Source organism: Thamnophis elegans, chromosome 10, assembly GCF_009769535.1.
Source record: "Thamnophis elegans isolate rThaEle1 chromosome 10, rThaEle1.pri, whole genome shotgun sequence".
NCBI classification, from domain to species: domain Eukaryota; kingdom Metazoa; phylum Chordata; class Lepidosauria; order Squamata; family Colubridae; genus Thamnophis; species Thamnophis elegans.
This window is the reverse complement of record NC_045550.1, coordinates 21674672-21693619: the sequence shown is the minus strand read 5'-3', so window position 1 is coordinate 21693619 and position 18948 is coordinate 21674672. Positions and strand designations below refer to the sequence as shown.

The window sequence follows — 18948 nt, the reverse complement described above, 5'->3', positions numbered from 1 at the left end:
AATGCAGAAATTATATTTAGTACTTTAGAGGTTAACCTGAAACAGTCTGTTTTAGAAATGTTGAATCTTTTACAAAATTTGAAATAACTGAAAACGTGGATCTCATTAAAATATTAATTACACAGTGGAGGAAAAGAAATGCTCTGGTTATGCTACAGTATTTATCAAAAGATAAAAGTATTTTAATACTCTACATTCAGTTCTATTAACAAGGGATGAGCTGATATGAAACCTGAAAAACAACACAATCCAATCTCAGGAGAAAAGATAGCATTCAAGTAACTATTTACACCATATAGATGTTGCCATGCAAACGTTTGAAAAGCTCATTGCGTAACTAAAGACTGTATCTTGCCTGAGTTGCTTTATTCTCCCCATTTTTTTAAAAAAAAAGTAATATAATGCATATCCACCTGAGATGCAGTTCATTGGCTAGAAGTTTGCTTTTCCTGTGAATGAGAGATGAAGCAAAATCCAGGCACGTCTTGACGAAGGAAAAAAGATTCTTTGCAGTTATTCAGGTTCTTGCAGACTTGTTTAAACTAGGGCAGTTCCCAGCGTCATAGCAGTCCTCGCCTATTGCTGTTGCCAGTTGCAGGAATTTGGGTGGAGCATAGACAAAACTGAGGCAAACATATAGGTATGGGGGAAAATGTTTCTGAGTAATTAATGTTTCCATGGAATCTGGAGATCATCCAGAATTATGAGTTAACCACTGCCAGTTTAAGGCATTTCATTTTCATTTGGAAAATCTGATGGTACAGTGCAAGGAAATGTGGAATACAGGTTATTGGGTTCATCACAGCTCTGTCCTGTTTACTCCTGATCAGTTTCCTCTCTGCTTACTCCTACTATACTCACAATGCAATTTAGGAAACAATCTTTAAAGGTTGTTTCCTCCTCCCTCTCAAAGCTTCCCCTTTCAAATGTCTTTCCATTATTCTCCTAAATTCTAGAATTAATTCACAGTGATATTGTTCCCTTGACTTCTCTTTATTTACATGTGTTACTAACAACTAAAAATTAGAGACCCGCACAGTACAATTATTTACACCAGGGATGTCAAACTTGCATCATCACATGATGTATCATGACTTCCGCCCCCCTTTGCTAAACCAGGCATGGGTGTGGTCAGCACATGATGCATCCAGCCCACAGGCCGCGAGTTTGACAGCCCTGATATACACTGACCATACACTAGTTCCGCAGGGAGGCGGAACCGATTAGATAGTTCCACCCCAGGCGCCTGATGGACCCTGGAAGGTTCCTGATGGAGCTTGGGACTTTTCCTGAATCCCTTGCTCGCAACTCAACTGCAGCCCTAGTGGAAGCCTGGGATAGGGCAGCCACTGGGGCTTTGGATCGTGTTGTGCCTTTGCGGCCTCTGACCCGGTGTCAATCCTGGGTAGCTCCCTGGTTTACTGAGGAGCTCCGGGAGATGAAACGCCGGAAAAGACACCTAGAGAGTGGTTGGAGGGCCAGCCGGTCCAAATCTGATTGAACACTATTAAGAATTCATATTAAATCCTACTTAATGGTGATAAAAGCGGCAAAATGGCAACATATTTCCGCTCTTATCACGTCCGCAGATAACTGCCCAGCCACCATGTTTAGGGTGATCCGCTCCTTACTTAACCAAGGAGCTGGGAAAGACCCCTTGCAGGGTAGGGCTGAAGAATTTGTTCAGTATCTGCAGGATAAAATCGCTCAGATCCGGACAGGCTTGGACTCTGACTGGGTAGATTTGGGCGAGTCGATGGGGATGAATTTTGTGGAGACCATCTGGGATGAGTTTGATCCTGTGACCCCCGAGGGCATGGACAGGATTATGGGGAGACTCAGTGCTGCCACTTATGTGCTGGACCCGTGTCCCTCTTGGTTAGTCTCGGCTTCCCGGGAAGTGACACGAGGCTGGCTCCAGGCGATTACCAACACTTCGTTGAGAGAGGGGTCCTTTCCCACCACCTTGAAGGAGGCGGTGGTGAGGCCCCTCCTTAAGAAGCCTTCCCTGGACCCAGCTTCTTTAGCCAACTATTGTCCGGTCTCCAACCTTCGCTTTGTAGCTAAGGTTGTTGAGAGTGCGTAGCACGTCAGCTTCCCCAGTCTCTGGATGAAGCTGTCTATCTGGATCTGTTTCAGTCGGGTTTCAGGCCTGGATACAGCACGGAGACGGCATTGGTCACGTTGGTTGATGATCTCTGGTGGGCCCGGGACAGGGGCTGCTCCTCTCTCCTGGTCCTATTAGACCTCTCAGCGGCTTTCGATACCATCAACCATGGTATCCTACTGCGACGACTCAGGGGGTTGGGTGTGGGGGGCACTGTTTTACGGTGGTTCTCCTCCTACCTGTCAGATCGGTCACAGTTTGTGTTGACTGGAGGGCAGGGATCGACCCCAAGGCATGTCACTTGTGGGGTGCCTCAGGGGTTGGTTCTCTCACCCCTCCTGTTCAACATATATATGAAACCACTGGGTGAGATAATCCGTGGTTTTGGGGTACAGTATCATCAATATGCTGATGATACCCAACTTTTCATCTTTACCCCAAACCACCCAAACGATGCTCTCGACATGATGTACCGATGCCTGGAGGCTGTGCGGATCTGGATGGGGAGGAACAGGCTCAAGCTCAATCCCTCCAAGACCGAGTGGCTGTGGTTTCCGTCATCCCGATTTGTGCATCTTGTTCCATCTCTGATGATAGGGGGAGAAATTTTAGCCCTCAGAGAGGGCCCGCAATCTGGGCGTCCTCCTAGATACACGGCTTAGTTTAGAAGAACACCTGACGGCCGTGACCGGGGGGGCCTTTTACCAGGTTCGCCTGGTACGCCAGTTGCGCCCCTTCCTGGATCGGGGTGCTCTGTGCACAGTCACTCATGCCCTCGTCCTTTCTCACCTGGACTACTGTAACGCTCTCTACATGGGGCTGCCCTTGAAGAGCACCCGGAGGCTTCAACTGGTCCAGAATGCAGCTGCGCGGGTTATCATGGGGGTACCTAGGTGCTCCCATGTTACACCCCTTTTAGGCGGCCTGCACTGGTTGCCGGTTGTCTTCCAGGTGCGATTCAAGGTACTAATTATGACCTTTAAAGCGCTCCATGGCTTAGGCCCAGAGTACCTATGAGACCACCTACTGCCACCAATAGCTCCCACCGTCCAGTGTGATCCCACAGAGTTGGCCTCCTCAGGGTGCCGTCGGCCAGACAGTGTCGGCTAGCGATCCCCAGGGGGAGAGCCTTCTCTGTGGGAGCACCTTCCCTCTGGAATGAGCTGCCCCCGGAGCTTCGTATAAACCTGACCTCCGGTCCTTCCGACACGCCCTAAAAAGTTGGGTTTTCCAGCAAGCCAGCCTGGCCTGAACAAAACAAAATAAATTATTGATCATTGTTAATTTTAATTTGAATTGTTTTTTAAAAATGTTATTGTCAATTCTAATTGGGTTTGTTTGGGATATTCTATTTAATTTTTTAAAAACTTTTGTATTATGTGTTTCTTTTAATGTTGTACGCCACCCTGAGTCCTTGGGAGAAGGGCGGCCACTGTTCCCTCTAAGGTGCGCGGCTGCGTGGCTGCATACGTGGCAAGAAAACCCCACACAGCAGTTTCTAACTGCCGCGCAGGGGCCTCAAAAAATCTAGGGTTAGCACGGGTGCGGGGATGGCGGCAGGAGCTTACGCAGCACAGCTGGTCTCCTAGGACCTCTTAGGCGCCAGCTGCGCTGTTCATTACCGTCAATCGCCCCGTGTTCAGCAAAGCAAATGTGGGAAAGTCCTTTGCAGGCGGCTAGTACTGGCCACCCGCAAAGGACCTCCCCAGACTTGTTTTGATGAGCACGGAGCAACTGACGGTAGTTTGTGCCAGCCGCGGCTGCTCAACGTAGCATCAGTCGCCCCTGTGTTCAGCAAAGCAAGCCCGGGGAGGTCCTTTGTAGGCAGCCAATCCTAGCCACTTGCGCCCGGCGCTGTGGCTGAAGTAAACCCCCAAAGCCCCTGCCGCCACCGGAATATCTGCTGCCTCCTCCTCCTCCTCCAGCAGCACTGCCGGATTTGCTGCCCGACACTGCGGCTGAGGTGAAGCCGCCAAAGCTCCTGCCAGCACCCCTGCCCAGCTGAGGTGTTCTGAGCAGAGGGGGAGGCACCGCCGCCGCTGCCATGGGCGGGGGTGCCAGCAGGAGCTTTGGCGGCTTCACCTCAGCTGCAGCGGCGGGCAGCAAATGTGGTGGTGCTGTTGGAGGAGGAGGAGGCGGCGGCAGCAGTTATTCTGGGGGGGGGGCTCTTTGGCATCTTCAGCGGCAGCCCTGCCCCCAGTGAAAAAACCAAAGATGGAGGGCTGTAAAGCACTGTGAAATGGTATATAAGTCTAAGTGCTATTGCTAAATGAAAGCATTGGGTGATCCATTGGCCTGAAGTGAAGTTTAACCAGTATGCTGATGTTATACATCTTCACCCTAGGTCAAACTGAAGATGTTATAAAAGTTGTGAAACAGTGGCTAGTGGCTACTATAGACAGGATGGAGAAAAGAAGTTCAGACTGAATAATGAAAAGATATAGTTGCTGGTCATCAGTAAACAATTTGGTCTTCCATAAAATTCAGTTCTAATGGCTGCTTAAGAAAGAACTGTACTCTACATGAAAGAATAGGTCAGAAATGTGGAGAACATCCTGGATCCATGTTTCCTGATTGAATTACAAGTGGAGGCTATGGCTAGATAGTTTTTGTCCAGCTTAGACTGACCAACCAGTTAAGGTCCAAACTGAGCTTGGAAGCTCTGAGGAGTGTAACTCAACCCTGCATAGCCACACAATTGGACTATTATCATATAAACTATATGAGAGTTCTTTAAGAAGACAGGCAAAAGCTAAAACTAATTTAAATGCAACATGTAAGGAGGGGAGGTCCACCATTTGTAGAGTTATTCCTACCCTGAAGTCACTGCACTGATTATCATTGGTTTCCTGGCACTAATTCAGAGTGCCAGTTATTAATTACAAAGCCTTTTTTTAACGTGGCACCAGAATATATCATAGTCTCTCTTATTAACATGAATGTGCCTGTCCTGCTTGATCCTACATAGAGTCTTCTTAAGTTTCCTTCCCCTCAAGGAGGCTTCTCAGTCATGGTTATGTAACAAGCTCCTGTGCAGGTACATTTTGTATGGATCCAAAAGCCATTTTGTTACAGTAGACTTGGCCCTTTAAGACTGTAGGTGACTATGTTACACAAATTATATAGCATATTAATGCTTTTTTATACTTCCCAGATGGGGGTGGCATATAGCTGCTTATAAGAAATAAATAAATAAGTGACCAGTCAACATTAATAGAAATATCTCCAGGAATAGGTATCAAATTTTTAGTTTTTTAAAACTTCCTGCTTAAATTGCAATTTATTTTGAATTCAATGGCTTTAAAAGTCCATGGAAACATTGAGTATTCAGAAATATTACCCTGATACTTTCCAGGCTTCGTTTTTTATAGATTACTATGTTGACCACTTGTAGCATTCAGCACCATAATTATAAATCCTATCACTGAGGAAGGAGAAGAATCAAGTCATAGTACAGTTTTGCCTGCTGGGAAATTTCCATGGGACCTTTGTGACAGAAAAAAAATAGCTAATGACTATTATGTAAATGAAAATGGAGATTAAAGAAACTGAAGGAAAAGACAAGGAAACAATGAAAAGATTTCATTTGGTACATAGAGCCATGAGCAATGGCAGACAGCTTTATAAATAGAATATACAGAAGTATTTGTTTCTAAGTCATCATGTAGCTGTTTTATTGGAGATCCAGAATAATTACAGAAATAATATTTAGCCCTTCATTTTGTGCAGTCACCAAGAACAGTGACTGCACAAACCATAACACTATGTGTTGTAATCTATTATAACTCTGTTTTTCACTATTCTAAAAGCAAAACACAAATCAGTTTGCAATTGTTTGTTGAAGACTTACAACTGTAGGAGACTGTCTGCCTTCTGGCTTATTGTATGATAGCTATTACTAGTCCAACAGTATTTTAAATATTTCAAGCAATTTATCACTTTCACTTTGTGGTAACCTGATCTGATATAATGTTGGATGCATCTATGATAATCAATTGTCTTATGTATATGTAACTTAGCACCAGGATGAAGCCGAATTTCTCAAGAATTCTATAAAGCAAACTTCTACAGACTAGAAATTGAACTTTAGAAACAAAATGAAAAAAATATTGTTTATTTATTTATACAAATTACACAATAAGTCAGAATGCTTTAGTATTCTATCTTAGCAAATTTGAGTAAACTTGTCATTCCCATTTAATTTCTGCTAGTTCCAGTGTTAAGGCAAGCTAGAAAGGCTATTTTCCAGGATTATTTTTGCCATACAATCATAACTGGATTACAGCATGGTTCCTCTGGTAAACATTCAGAGTCATAAGTCAAAAGATAAAAGATGGCTTGTTTATAATAACACTGCTCTATTTGTAATGACAAACAAACCACAGACAGAAAGTTTGTTTAGCAACTTCCACCCAAAGGATAAGCCAAGAATGAGCAATATTGGCATCCCCTGACATACTTGTTTGATCACAAGACTTGTAAATAACCCTTTCAAGTGTTTGTTGCATGAAATGCTGGTGTGCACATTTTTTTGCCATAAAGACGGCACAGAAAGGTGTATGGCCAGTATACCTGTGTACCCTCCAGACCCAGGCAGAACCTGATTTTCTATAGAGATTTTGAACTACAAGCTAATCAGCTACAGAGGAGCAAAGTAAGATTTTTTTCTTACACTGAGTTGCTAACCAAAAGCCAACAGACTAGAAAGGAAAAGGAGAGAATATTGTAGATTTGTAGTGTGTGTGCATACTGGGGAAGGACTAAATTTTTTTATGGAGTCTCAATCCTCCTTCCCATTAAAAAACAACCAGTTTGTAAACAGAATATTTGTGTTATCAATGGGCTTTGAATTGTATTCATCTGACTATCTTTTTAAAACTATCCATATGGTTTGGGAATTGATGCATGTTCTAAAATCCAAACTGCTTTGAGGAAGCTGACTTGTGCTGAGCAGACCTATGTTCCATCTATCTGTTGTTAAAACATGTTATATTCATAATCTCAGCACGGTGAATTAACACAGTTGCCTGGTTTTTTAAAATACAAAGAATCGTAAATAAACTGCACTAGATTTGCAAACCTAGCTAGCCACAAACTAATTGATCACATTTTATCCAATCTGTTGTGTATACCTAGCCACTGAATAGAAGCAACTCTCCAAGTTTCCAACTGGAACCTTTCCTAGTTCTCCATGGAGATGCTGAAAGTTGAAATTGGAACCTTTGATGTGCAAAGCAGATGTTCAACACTGAGATAACAGTCTGTGAAGGGTAGAAGGAAACACACTTGCCAAGTAAGCAGCTTTAGATAAGGAGAAATGAGTAATTCAGCTGGAGCCAGTCAAAATGATGGTGACAAGAGTAAACATTTTGTCAAAATAAACATTAATTAATGTCTACTGAAGATATACTAGAAGCAGCAGTAATAATTCTGAAGATACATAGATGTATACCTATTGGGAAACTAGAAGTGGTAAGAATGGGAATTCCAGAAGAGCAATATGTATTTTTCAACACTTGCTGAGGAAACTTGCTGTCCCTGTTTTTAAAAATGGGTATTAATTAATACCTTAGGAATGACATAGGACTTTACTTCTTACGCAGCATAAATACTGGATTGCACTGTTTGTCTAGAAGCTACTAGTTATTCCTGCTTTTCCTGAAGACAAAGTAGTTTGAGACAAGCTTTCATGAACCTTTGTGTTTCTACATGCTTCTTTCATTCTCTCTCCAACCCCTCTGGTATAACTTGTTCTTACCCTTGAGTTAAAATAAAAAGTTAATCTTTTAATGAGCTTCAAATCCACATGCATTCACCACAATGAGTCAAAGTAAGTCATACTGCATCTAACACAGGGGTGAAATTCAGCAGGTTCTGACAGGTTCTGGAGAACCGGTAGTGGAAATTTTGAGTAGTTCGGAGAAACAGAAAATACCACTTCTGACTGGCCCTCGAGTGGGGTGGGAGCGGGGATTTTGTAGTATCCTTCCCTTGGAGTGGGGAAGGAATGGAGATTTTGCAATATCCTTCCCCGGCCATGCCCACCAAGCCACACCACAGAACCAGTAATAAAAAAAAGAATTTCACCAGGTGATCTAACACCTAATAAAACAAGCGAAATATGGTCTAAATTGTTACGTATACCATAGTTAATGATAAGCTCTTGGAATTAATAGAATTCTAGGGACAATCATATAGAGACAGATGAAACCACTCTTAATGAAACAACCTGTATTAACATATATTTCTTTATTCAGCAAATTAAGAAATAAATAAAGGAGATTAATATTATTGTTACTGTTGGCTTGAACCACTGAAACTCTCAAGTACACATCAGCTTCCTTTGTGCATAAGTAATTAAAAGGATATATGTTAAATCACAGCAATGCAGAAATAATAAAAGGATGAAGGAAGGGCCAAAAGAAACTACACCCATATCAGTTGCATCCTTTAGTTTTAATGCTTCAGTAGTCACTTCCAAAATAGATATATTTTATACCTGCAAAATACTTATTCAACCTTATTTGCCAGCACAATTTTCTATGGTTCATTTTAGAGTCTTACCCTCAGCAGTACTAAATGGGAGGCATAGTAAGATGCCATTCATTAACTGATGTTGTGCCCCGCACATTTATCCAGTGTCATTTCTATGCTGATTTACATGCAGACATACCTTTAACCCCTCTAACAAAAAACAAATCTGTAACCAGAGACAGCTGGTTAATTTCTCATTTGCTAATTGAACCCCACCAGCACCAACAGAGTTGCTAAATTTATATCTACAGTGATTTTGATAAAAAGGCATAAAATGGAGTGCTGACATCAAGTTTTTTCCTTATCTTTTATATACATTTACCTTTTTAAAATTTCATCTTTAATTTAATTCCATTGTATCTTGTACAATTTTTCATTTTCTCCATTTTCTTAAATCTTTACTTCGGAGTTTTATATAACCAATGCACTGCTTTGTTCAAAATCTAGTCATTATTTCTGTATTTTCATCTTGCTGACCACTGATTATAAATAAACTTAATTTGATTTAGTTTTAATGTGTGTGTGTGTGCCACTAGAAGACATTTCCAATTACCGTATTTTTCGGAGTATAAGACGCACCCAAGTATAAGATGCACCACGCTTTTGAAGAGGCAAATTAAAAAAAAAGTTTTTGCACTCTGCAGACCTTCCAAAAATTACCTGTTTTTCACAAAACTGGGCCCGTTTTTTTTTTCAAAAAAAAAAGGGGCAAGAATAGCCTTTAGGAGGCTTTTAGAGTGCTCCTGGGGGCGCCCCCCCCCCCAAATGAGCAAAAACCGGCCCATTTTTCGCTCATTTCTGCCCTCCCCAGCCTCCAGGAACACTCTGAAAGCCTCCTAAAGGCTATGCATGGCCATTTTGGTGAAGGGGACAGGGTTTTGGGAGGAAAAAAATGCTGTATTCAGTGTATAAGACACACCCAGATTTTCAGCCTCTTTTTTAATGGAAAAGGGTGCGTCTTATACTCCGAAAAATACAGTAACTGATATCTTCTTGGAATCAGTTGAACTTTTGCATGGATTCTATTTCACAATGGCAATTTGATATGGGTAATTCCAGAAAACCTGCTAATAGGAATTCACATTATTGACCCAGATAATTTCCAGGTCTTTCTCTCCGGTTTGGCATCATTTTAGACAAGGCTGTCTGGTTACTTTAAAGTGAAATTTCAGTAATCATCATTTGCCACACAGTGATGTAAATTGAGAGACCTCCAATAGCTAGAAAGCAAAAGTTGGTACTATCTTTTTTAGTTTAATATATAATTATAATATATCCTATTATTTCTCTCTGATCTGACATGTTTTTTGAATTGGCATGAGTGTTCCAAATTTATAGAATTATATACACTATTTTAAATATATACTATAGATTTAAATACTTTTCCATTTGAAAATATTACTTTGAATATCTTGAACAGTGCATTTAATGTGTACTTTTTTGCTATAGAGATGTTTCACTGAACTAATCGCCATAATCTCAAAATGTTTCTCCTGACTATTAACTACATAAAATCCTGTAAATGGGTTGTAAGCATAACTTTCTTTTTGTACACTAAATCATCCCCAAGCAAAGCTTAAAAATCACCCTCCCAACTGAACAAAAGATATTGTAGATCTGGTTTTATATTCTGCTCTATATTCCAATTTCTACAGCAATTTAGGAATTGGCCTTGCATCAAACAACTTGCCTAAAATTTAATCTCTACCTGAAGCATAATTTTCCATTTTTTCCTAGTGATTTTAATGCTATTTGTCTGTCAGAATACTTAAATAATCACTAAGGTATTACCTGGAAGAAATGGGATGATTCTCTGTTTGGGATCTTTTTGGCCTCCTTCAACAGGGAATTTATCCAAAAGTTGCATCTGCAAAAGAAATATTTACTATGAACTATCATTTACCATACACTTTTCCCAAAACCCAGCTTCAGCATGGCCTATTTCTTGATTATACACATTTAGAGAATCAGCTGTAACAAGAACACTTTTTTTTTTTTAAAAAGTAACTCATGGATGGAATTCATGTTCCCAAGAATCAAGGTGAATTACATCAGAGCTGGCATAGAATTAAAGTCTGGCATTCCAACAATTTCTATATTGGACATTTTCTACTTCATGGAATAACAATCCAGCTTGGTTCACACACAATTTAAGACAGATCACCTACCTAGTAAAAGGTACGGCCTCAGAACCACCAGAGAATTTCAGTGAAGCATCAAATACAGTTGTTGGCAAATTCCCTTAACCCCCACACAAGACCTTGCTTCTCCATGTATCTTGAGAGACATATATGAAGCAGAAAAGTTTCTTAGGGATCTGGAAATACTGACTCATTGAAATTGCTGAACTTTATTGGAACAAAATGTGTTCTTACAAAGTTGAAGGTTGTATCACCCTTTCTGAAAGACTCTCCCTTTCCTGCTGACCACACACTTTCTATATGCTTAACTCAGTGTGTGGTCATAGCAAATGACATACAGCACATTCATAATATATAGAACATTTGGCCAAACGTTTACTCGCAGGATGGATAAATGTTTAATCTATATACATATTATAAGTTAAGTAACATCCCCCAAAATAAAGAAAAAGAAAAAGAAAATCTTCTCAAATAAAATTTTCAGTGACTTGCTTTTTACTGAAGCATCACAATAAACCTAAATACTGAAACAACAAAATTGCTATAAACGTAGTGCAGTGTTCATGACATTTTTGGCTTTACGGACTGGCGGGGAAGGATGGTTCTCTGTGTGCGCAGCTGCATTTGTGCAAGTGGCTCCATTTGCACAAATGGAGCATGTTTGCACGCTTTCATCCACTGCATGTGTGAATGGGGATGTGCATGAATGCACAGCCTGGTTCCAAAAGACTCAAGGCCACGTAGGGAGCTACGGCCCAGAGATTGTGGACTCCTGATCTAGTGTATACATGTATGACCACATTTATGTACTTAAGAATAAATTTTAAAGTGTGGATATTTAAGAAAGCCCAGGTGGTAAAATCTACAAATTAAAATGGGTTTAGGATGCTAAGGTCATGTCCATGTAAGGATTCTGAAGCAGTTTTAAAACAATTTTCCTGAATTCGTCTTCATTCCACAAATGCAGCAATATTGAAGAGCTGAGCATATTTATTATCATTTCAGCTATGGTTACAAGGTTTTAGTGAGATGCGGAAAGGTGGAGTGAAACTGAACAACAAAATTAATCTACATTACAGCCTCTACATATTCATTTTCTAAAGGTTTGCCTATTCCCATACACCAATGGGAAAAATAAAAGCAAGAACATGATTGGAGAAACTTTACTATGTATCAGTATATTATATCTTATGCACTTATACAAAGTATTATTGATTGCATAACCATAATATAACCATTGGTCCAAGTTCATACAACATGCCAGACAATGATAATGCTAGGTAGCCCATAGCAAGATTTGATTACAAACATTTTAATTTATAGCATAGTTGAATGACATATTAAGCTAAACTCACATTGAGTGTACAAAACATGTTGAACTTCTCTATGGCAACACAATATATTGAATCAGAAATTAAATGTGCTAGATTCACATAACATGCTAAACCACAAAGAACTGAATTAAGGTTAAAAGCCACTGAGCTCAGCATATTGTGTGAACATAGCTGATAGTTCTTTCTGATCTGGTTAGAAGCACTATATGAATCTAGCCCATGGCTTGGTATGTCAATTGAATTAATTTATAGTGGCCTCTCCCAGCAATCCAAAACTGCAAAGTTTCCACATATATCGACTAATGAAAGTGACTTCAAATATATTCCAGTAATAAAAAAACGATTTATCCTCTCATTCTTTTTTGCATAATCTAGCTGGCTAGGGAAAGTTAGTTTAGCTCCAAAGTGGTACAGAGCTATTTGAGCTAAAACTAACTCCCTTAACTTCAGTAGCAACCGGTCTTAACTCTTCATGCAATATTTAGTCTTCCTTCTTGATCTACACATATTATGTATACAACCAATAACTGAAGGTTTGGCTTTGACAAAACTAAAAATAGTCAGTACCTTGGAGAGCTCAGTGCAGGAAGACACAAGCTTAGAACTTTTATTAGTAGAACTGTTGTCTAGGCCTTGTCTTGGACAATTGAGGGCTTAAGAAGGCTTAGTTCCACCATGCTTATTGCTGTCTTTAGACTTAAGTCCCTTCTGAAGTCTCAATTTCCTGCAAGACTGCAAAATTACAGAAGCTTTAGAGATAATCTTCTGAGGCTAAGTTATCACTTAATTGGAGGATGTCTTTATTTTTAAATCTTAGGTCAGGAAGGCTAAAAAGAGAAGGGTCATAGCTTCCTTTGTGCTAGTGTAACTTGAAATTAATCATTGCTGAACTCCTGACCATAGGGATATAATATAATGTTTCTTTTCTTTCGATGGATGGAAAATTTTGATGGTTCTGTATTTTTATGCTTTGGTTTCCTATAGACAGTAAAGACTGTCTCAGGTCAATCAGTCCTTATACACTACTTTAGTTCAAAAAAAGAACAAAACTATACCTTCTGTGTTTTGCTGTCACTGCATTTTCAGCCAGGAAGATAGATCTTACTTATTCTCAGAATTATTTGACTCTCTGGCAAGAACTGACCCAAACACATTCCTAGCATGATTCTTAGAAGTATGCTTGTTTGGCTGACACAAGCCTTTTCTACCACATCAAAGTGGTTATATGGCAAGTATATAAGCACTATTTATCCACAGCATAGATAACAGAGGCAGAAAATTAAAACTATAGAATCCAGAAATCTTCCATTAGCACAATAAATATGACTAATGTGGAAGACTGATGCTAGAACCAATAATTATTTATGTGTATTGACAGTATTGAAGTGGCTTATACACCACAAATTGTATTGGCATATGGAATCAACAAAAATCAGCCAGAACTGCTTGCCCTTTATAATCACTTAAAGGATACAGCAATCTTGCAAATACCAGAAAAGATTTATATTTAATATTTAAAAATAGTTATGGCAAATACATTAACTGATATATAGTAGATCAAGTGAAATTAGTGAAAGGAGACAGTAAATTAACACAACAGGAAACTAAATCGCCCAGTGTTAATAGCTGAATCCTAAAATGTGTAAATCGATAAAAATTGAGGACACCTTTCTTTTTTAACCAAAAAAATGGTTTATATAACCATTACCTCTCCAAAACCCCAACTGTTTTGATCCCTCAGAAAAATAAAATACAAACAGTCTTATTGATAAAATGGGTTGGAAGTCACAAAAATTTTTTTTGCAGGGAAGGACTGTAAATGAAGAACCTAGTAGAATTGATGCTTTCCACATACAAAATTCTGCTCAATCCCTGACATTTCTAGGAAGAGCTTAGAAAGCTGAAATGCTAAAGGACTGTCCTCAAGTGTACTGTCACATTGATCATGTCTGCTCATTACAATAAACCAGATTATCACTATATCAAAGGTTTTTTCATACCTTTCTCCAAAGATGTAGAATTTCAATGTACCGTATATACTCGAGTATAAGCCGAGTTTTTCAGCCCACTTTTTGGGCTGAAAAAAGCCGCCTCGGCTTATACTCGAGTCTACAACTGGATCCGGCAGTGCTGTTGCCTGTTGGAGGAGGAGGAGGCGAACCAGCCTGCCATCGCCGGCCACCGCTAGCCCCGCCGCTCTTCCCGACCCCTTCCAAGCCCCACAGTCCAGCGGATGGAGCAGCGAAGCCCCGGGGCTTCGCTGCTGCTCCCCGCATTTGCTGCACGGGGATCCCTTGGAGAGGGGATTCCAGCCTCCCATCGCCAGCCACCGCTAGCCCCGCCGCTCTTCCCACCCCCTTCCAAGCCCCACAGTCCAGCGGATGGAGCAGCGAAGCCCCGGGGCTTCGCTGCTGCTCCCCGCATTTGCTGCACGGGGATCCCTTGGAGAGGGGATTCCAGCCTGCCATCGCCAGCCACCGCTAGCCCCGCCGCTCTTCCCACCCCCTTCCAAGCCCCACAGTCCAGCGGATGGAGCAGCGCTGCTCCATCCGCTGGACTGTGGGGCTTGGAAGGGGGTGGGAAGAGCGGCGGGGCTAGCGGTGGCCGGCGATGGCAGGCTGGTTCGCCTCCTCCTCCTCCAACAGCACTGCCGGATATCCGCCCAACGCTGCGGGGGCGCCAGCGGGAGCTTTGGCGGCTTCACCTCAGCCGCAGCGCTGGGCAGCAAATGTGCTGGTTCTGTTGGAGGAGGAGGAGGCGGCGGCAGCAATAGCACCTGAGGACAGGACAAGAAGCAATGGAAACTTGTCAGAAGGAGACTCAAGCTGGAAATAACGAGAAATCTGACAGTAAGAACAATTAAAATCCTAGGAAAATGTCCTTTCATGAAAAATTACTTTTTCAGTTAACTCTGCCTGACATTAGTTGGGTGAACAGAAATATTAGTTGGCCAATTCTAAAAGGGAGCACCAGAAAGAACTTAAAATATTTTTTAAGAGAGCTGGGTTTTTCATTTATATTATATGTATGAACAGAATTAACACAAATTGCAGATACCAATCAAACATAAAGAAAAAAAGGATGAAATAATGCTCATTTTTAAAAACTCAGTGAAAATAAAAACAATATACCAAGAAGGTGGCATACTGGTTGTGATTTGATCTCTTCGGGGGATCCCGGGGATCCCCTATACAAGTATTTTAATATTGCAGACTTGCAGTATTATAAGTCATACTGATATTATAGAACACTTTAATTAAGCGGGTCCCTTGAATAAACATAACTTTGAGTTTCAAATAACACTGATTTTTTATTTTTGAAATTTACCATAGCTGCTGCATTTCCCACCCTAGGCTTATACTCGAGTCAATAACTTTTCCAGCTTTTTGGGGTAAAATTAGGTGCCTCGGCTTATATTCGGGTCGGCTTATACTCGAGTATATACGGTAATGAAAGGTAAACAGTTAATATGATATTCACCATTCAACCTGAACTAGCACAAAAAGGTATTATTAGGTTTGTGCTCTTGGTAGTCTGGGTGTCAGCCTCTGCTTCGCTGCTGCTTTTCGGCTGCCATTGAAACGGGGAGGGGGGCATAGTATTTGGGAGGGGAATCAATATGTACTGGAGGATTGTTATTAGGAGTTATTCTGACCATCTCTCTGCGCATGTGGAAGAAGGGAGTTTCCCACCGAGGCCAATTGTCCAGCATTCCAACCTGATGAAGATTTTTGAAGACATCTCCCACCTGATGGTTGGGTGAATTATTAATGGACTATGAACTGGGGTGCCAAGGGGAGGGGATTGAATCATACATGATACCTATTGCTTTCACATCTTTTTACTCAGACTCAGCTTTGCTTTGCTTCTCATCGTTTGTAATTAGTAAAAGTACACTTAATTCTGAAACATGGAGTTGAGTGGTTTCTTTCTTGAATATTAAAGGAAGAGGCACCTGACATTAAGCTGAGTCTCACCTCGCACCCAGCCTGGAGCGAATACCTTCCAAGCAGGGTGCACTCAACGGAAAAAACAATGTCTTTCCATGGCAGTGACCAAGAGGAGGATATGGCAGCAGCTGCAGCACCATCATTAACGGAAATGTTGGCTGACCTGCAAGTGGAGGAACCTACTGTTCGACCCAGGTAGACTTGGGGAGTGGGACAGAAAGAGGAACCTGAAGAACCAGTAACTGGAGTCACGATGAGGAGGCCCAGAAAACCAGATGCTGATTGGCGTGGATCTGAAGAGGAAGATTTCATGATGTCCCAAGCCATGAAACTTCTCGGAGAAGCGTGGGGAAAACGCTGGGCTTGAGAGAGTGGTGTGGAAAGAGGGCCTGAGGAGGAAGTAGAGAAAAGGTACCCATTGCATAGTTTAAGAGAGGCTGGGGGGACCGAAGGGGAATGTGCACAAGAAGACCCAGCACCGACCTCACTCCCTGCAGCTAGAGACATTCCGAGAGGGGGGGGGCAGGCGACGCCGAATGGCTAAGGTTCCACCCTTAAGCGTAAAATATGCTAGAGAGCCCAGAAAACTGGGGTTGTTCTTAATTCAGGTCTGGAATTATATGCAAATATATGGACCTGACCTGAATTCAGATGAAGCTAAAGTAAGAATAGTATTAATGGCTCTGGAGAAGAAGGCAGCTGAATGGATGGTTGGATTACATAATAGTGACTCCCCTCTCCTAAGAAACTTTGACAGGTTTATGGCAGCCCTGAGAAGACGCTTTGATGACCCTCTCATCGAGTGCCGGGCTAGAATTAAATTTACGACCCTTAGACAGGGCAAAAGGACTGTGCCTGAGTATGTACAGGAATTCCAGGAATTGTCAGCTTATATGAGAGGATGGTCTGAAGAGGCCTTGTTAGATTGTTTCGCAGATGGCTTGAACAAAGAAGTTTACCAGCACGGTGTGAACAGGAGACTCCCCCGCCGCTTAGAACCTTGGTACGAGGCTGCAGCAGACATTGAGGTTGATTTGGCCAGACTTCATTACAAGGAAGAAGGAGAAGCTGAGGATTCCCCACCTCCCACCAAATCCCCCCTCCCAAAGGTGCAAAAAGGAGGAAGGGGAGGATTCACAGGCAAATCCAAGCCTTCCATCTGCTTCCGCTGTGGGAAGGAGGGCCACCATGCTGTGAATTGCCGAGTCAAGATGACCCACACCGCTCTGCCCCCCCCCCCGGAGAGAGAAAAAGCCTGAGAAGCCTCTTAGCAAGAAAAGGGAACCTATTTTGACGGGGGAGGTGATCTCTTGATCTCTTGAGGAAGAAGGGAGCGGAAGCCCCAGTTCGTCTGACGACAGTGGCTCTGAAGACGCAGACCGCTGGGTAAGTTCGGGGCCCATGCTTATCCCAGTTGAACTTAGAGTGCCCTCTTCTGGCACGCAAGAGAAACTTCTGGCTCTTTTAGACTCTGGTTGCTCATGTTGCATTATAAGCCCAGATGTAGTTGAAAAAATGAGGTTGAAACTGAAAACTTTAAAAATCCCAATTGCATTTTGCCAATTAGATGGCTCTATTGCGGGGGGCAGTCCTGCTCATTTTGCTACTGAGCCCATCAAAATGTGGTTGGGAACACACCAAGAGATGATAACTTTTATTGTAGTCCCAGGAATAGACCGGCCCCTTATTTTAGGACTCCCCTGGCTCCGTAAATGGAACCCACGCATTAACTGGAGAGATGGGTGGTTATGAATTTGGTCGGCCACACACCCTGAGGGGAGGATGGAGGATCCGGAGTCAGATAAAGCTGCCCCCAAACTGGCAGCCAGAGGGCAAGAAAGAATTGAGGGGGAGGAAAGGATCCCGAAGGAATATTGGGACCTGAAAGATGTTTTCAGTGAAAAATCTTCTGATAAGTTGCCCCCTCACAGGGCCACCAATTGCACCATTGATATTCTACCTGGGGTGAAGCTCCTGAAACCCCAAATTTATTCAATGACCCCTAGGGAGATGGATGAAATGAGAAAATTCATTGATAAAAACTTGGAAAGGGGCTTCATTGAACCAGCGAGACCCAAAGTAGCAGCCTCAGTGTTATTCAGAGAGAAGAAGGATGGCTCCTTTCGTTTATGTGTTAATTTTAAAAATCTTAACTGCATTTCCGCCCAAAACCTCTATCCTTTACCACTGATGAAGGACATGCTGGCGCAACTAGGGAAGGGGAGAATTTTCACTAAATTGGACCTGCGGGAAGCATACTATCGGGTCAGAATTAAGGAGGGGGATGAGTGGAAGACTGCATTCAATTGCCCCCTTGGTTGCTTCCAATTTCGAGTAATGTCATTTGGCCTCCAGGGGGCGCCAGCGGTCTTCATGCAATTAATTAATGAAGTTTTACATGACCATCTTTACAAAGGCGTGATGGTCTATCTAGACAATATCCTTATTTACACGGAAATGCGTGAAGAACATGTGAAGCTTGTTCGCACAGTTCTAAAGAAACTACGTGCAGCAGAACTATATGCCAAATTATCCAAGTGCAAATTTCATCAGGAGAGGGTGGATTACCTGGGCTATCGAATCTCCCACAAAGGGATAGAGATGGACCCGGCAAAGGTTAAAGCTGTCACCGAATGGGAAGCCCCACGCACACGTAAGCAGGTAAAGAGCTTTTTGGGGTTTGCTAACTTCTATCGTCAATTTATTCCCTCTTTTCCTAAAATCGCTCTACCAATCACTAACCTCCTAAAGTCAAAAGTAGGGGCAAAGCCCAAACCTAGCAAACCTTTGAACTGGACTATGGAGTGTCAGGCTGCTTTCGAGAAATTGAAACGCCTGTTTGCAGAGGAACCGGTCCTAAAACACCCAGACATGGATGCACC

General features: G+C 42.0%; 1 protein-coding gene across 2 annotated transcripts in view; it reads right to left on the bottom strand.

The window, feature by feature from the left end:
• Positions 1-18948, bottom strand: part of SH3PXD2A (SH3 and PX domains 2A) — a 303987-nt gene that overhangs the window by 205295 nt on the left and 79744 nt on the right. For both annotated transcript variants that reach the window (XM_032224775.1, XM_032224776.1), the window contains exon 3: positions 10433-10508. In XM_032224775.1, coding sequence (XP_032080666.1) covers positions 10433-10508 — 76 coding nt within the window. The remainder of the gene's footprint in view (positions 1-10432; positions 10509-18948) is intronic.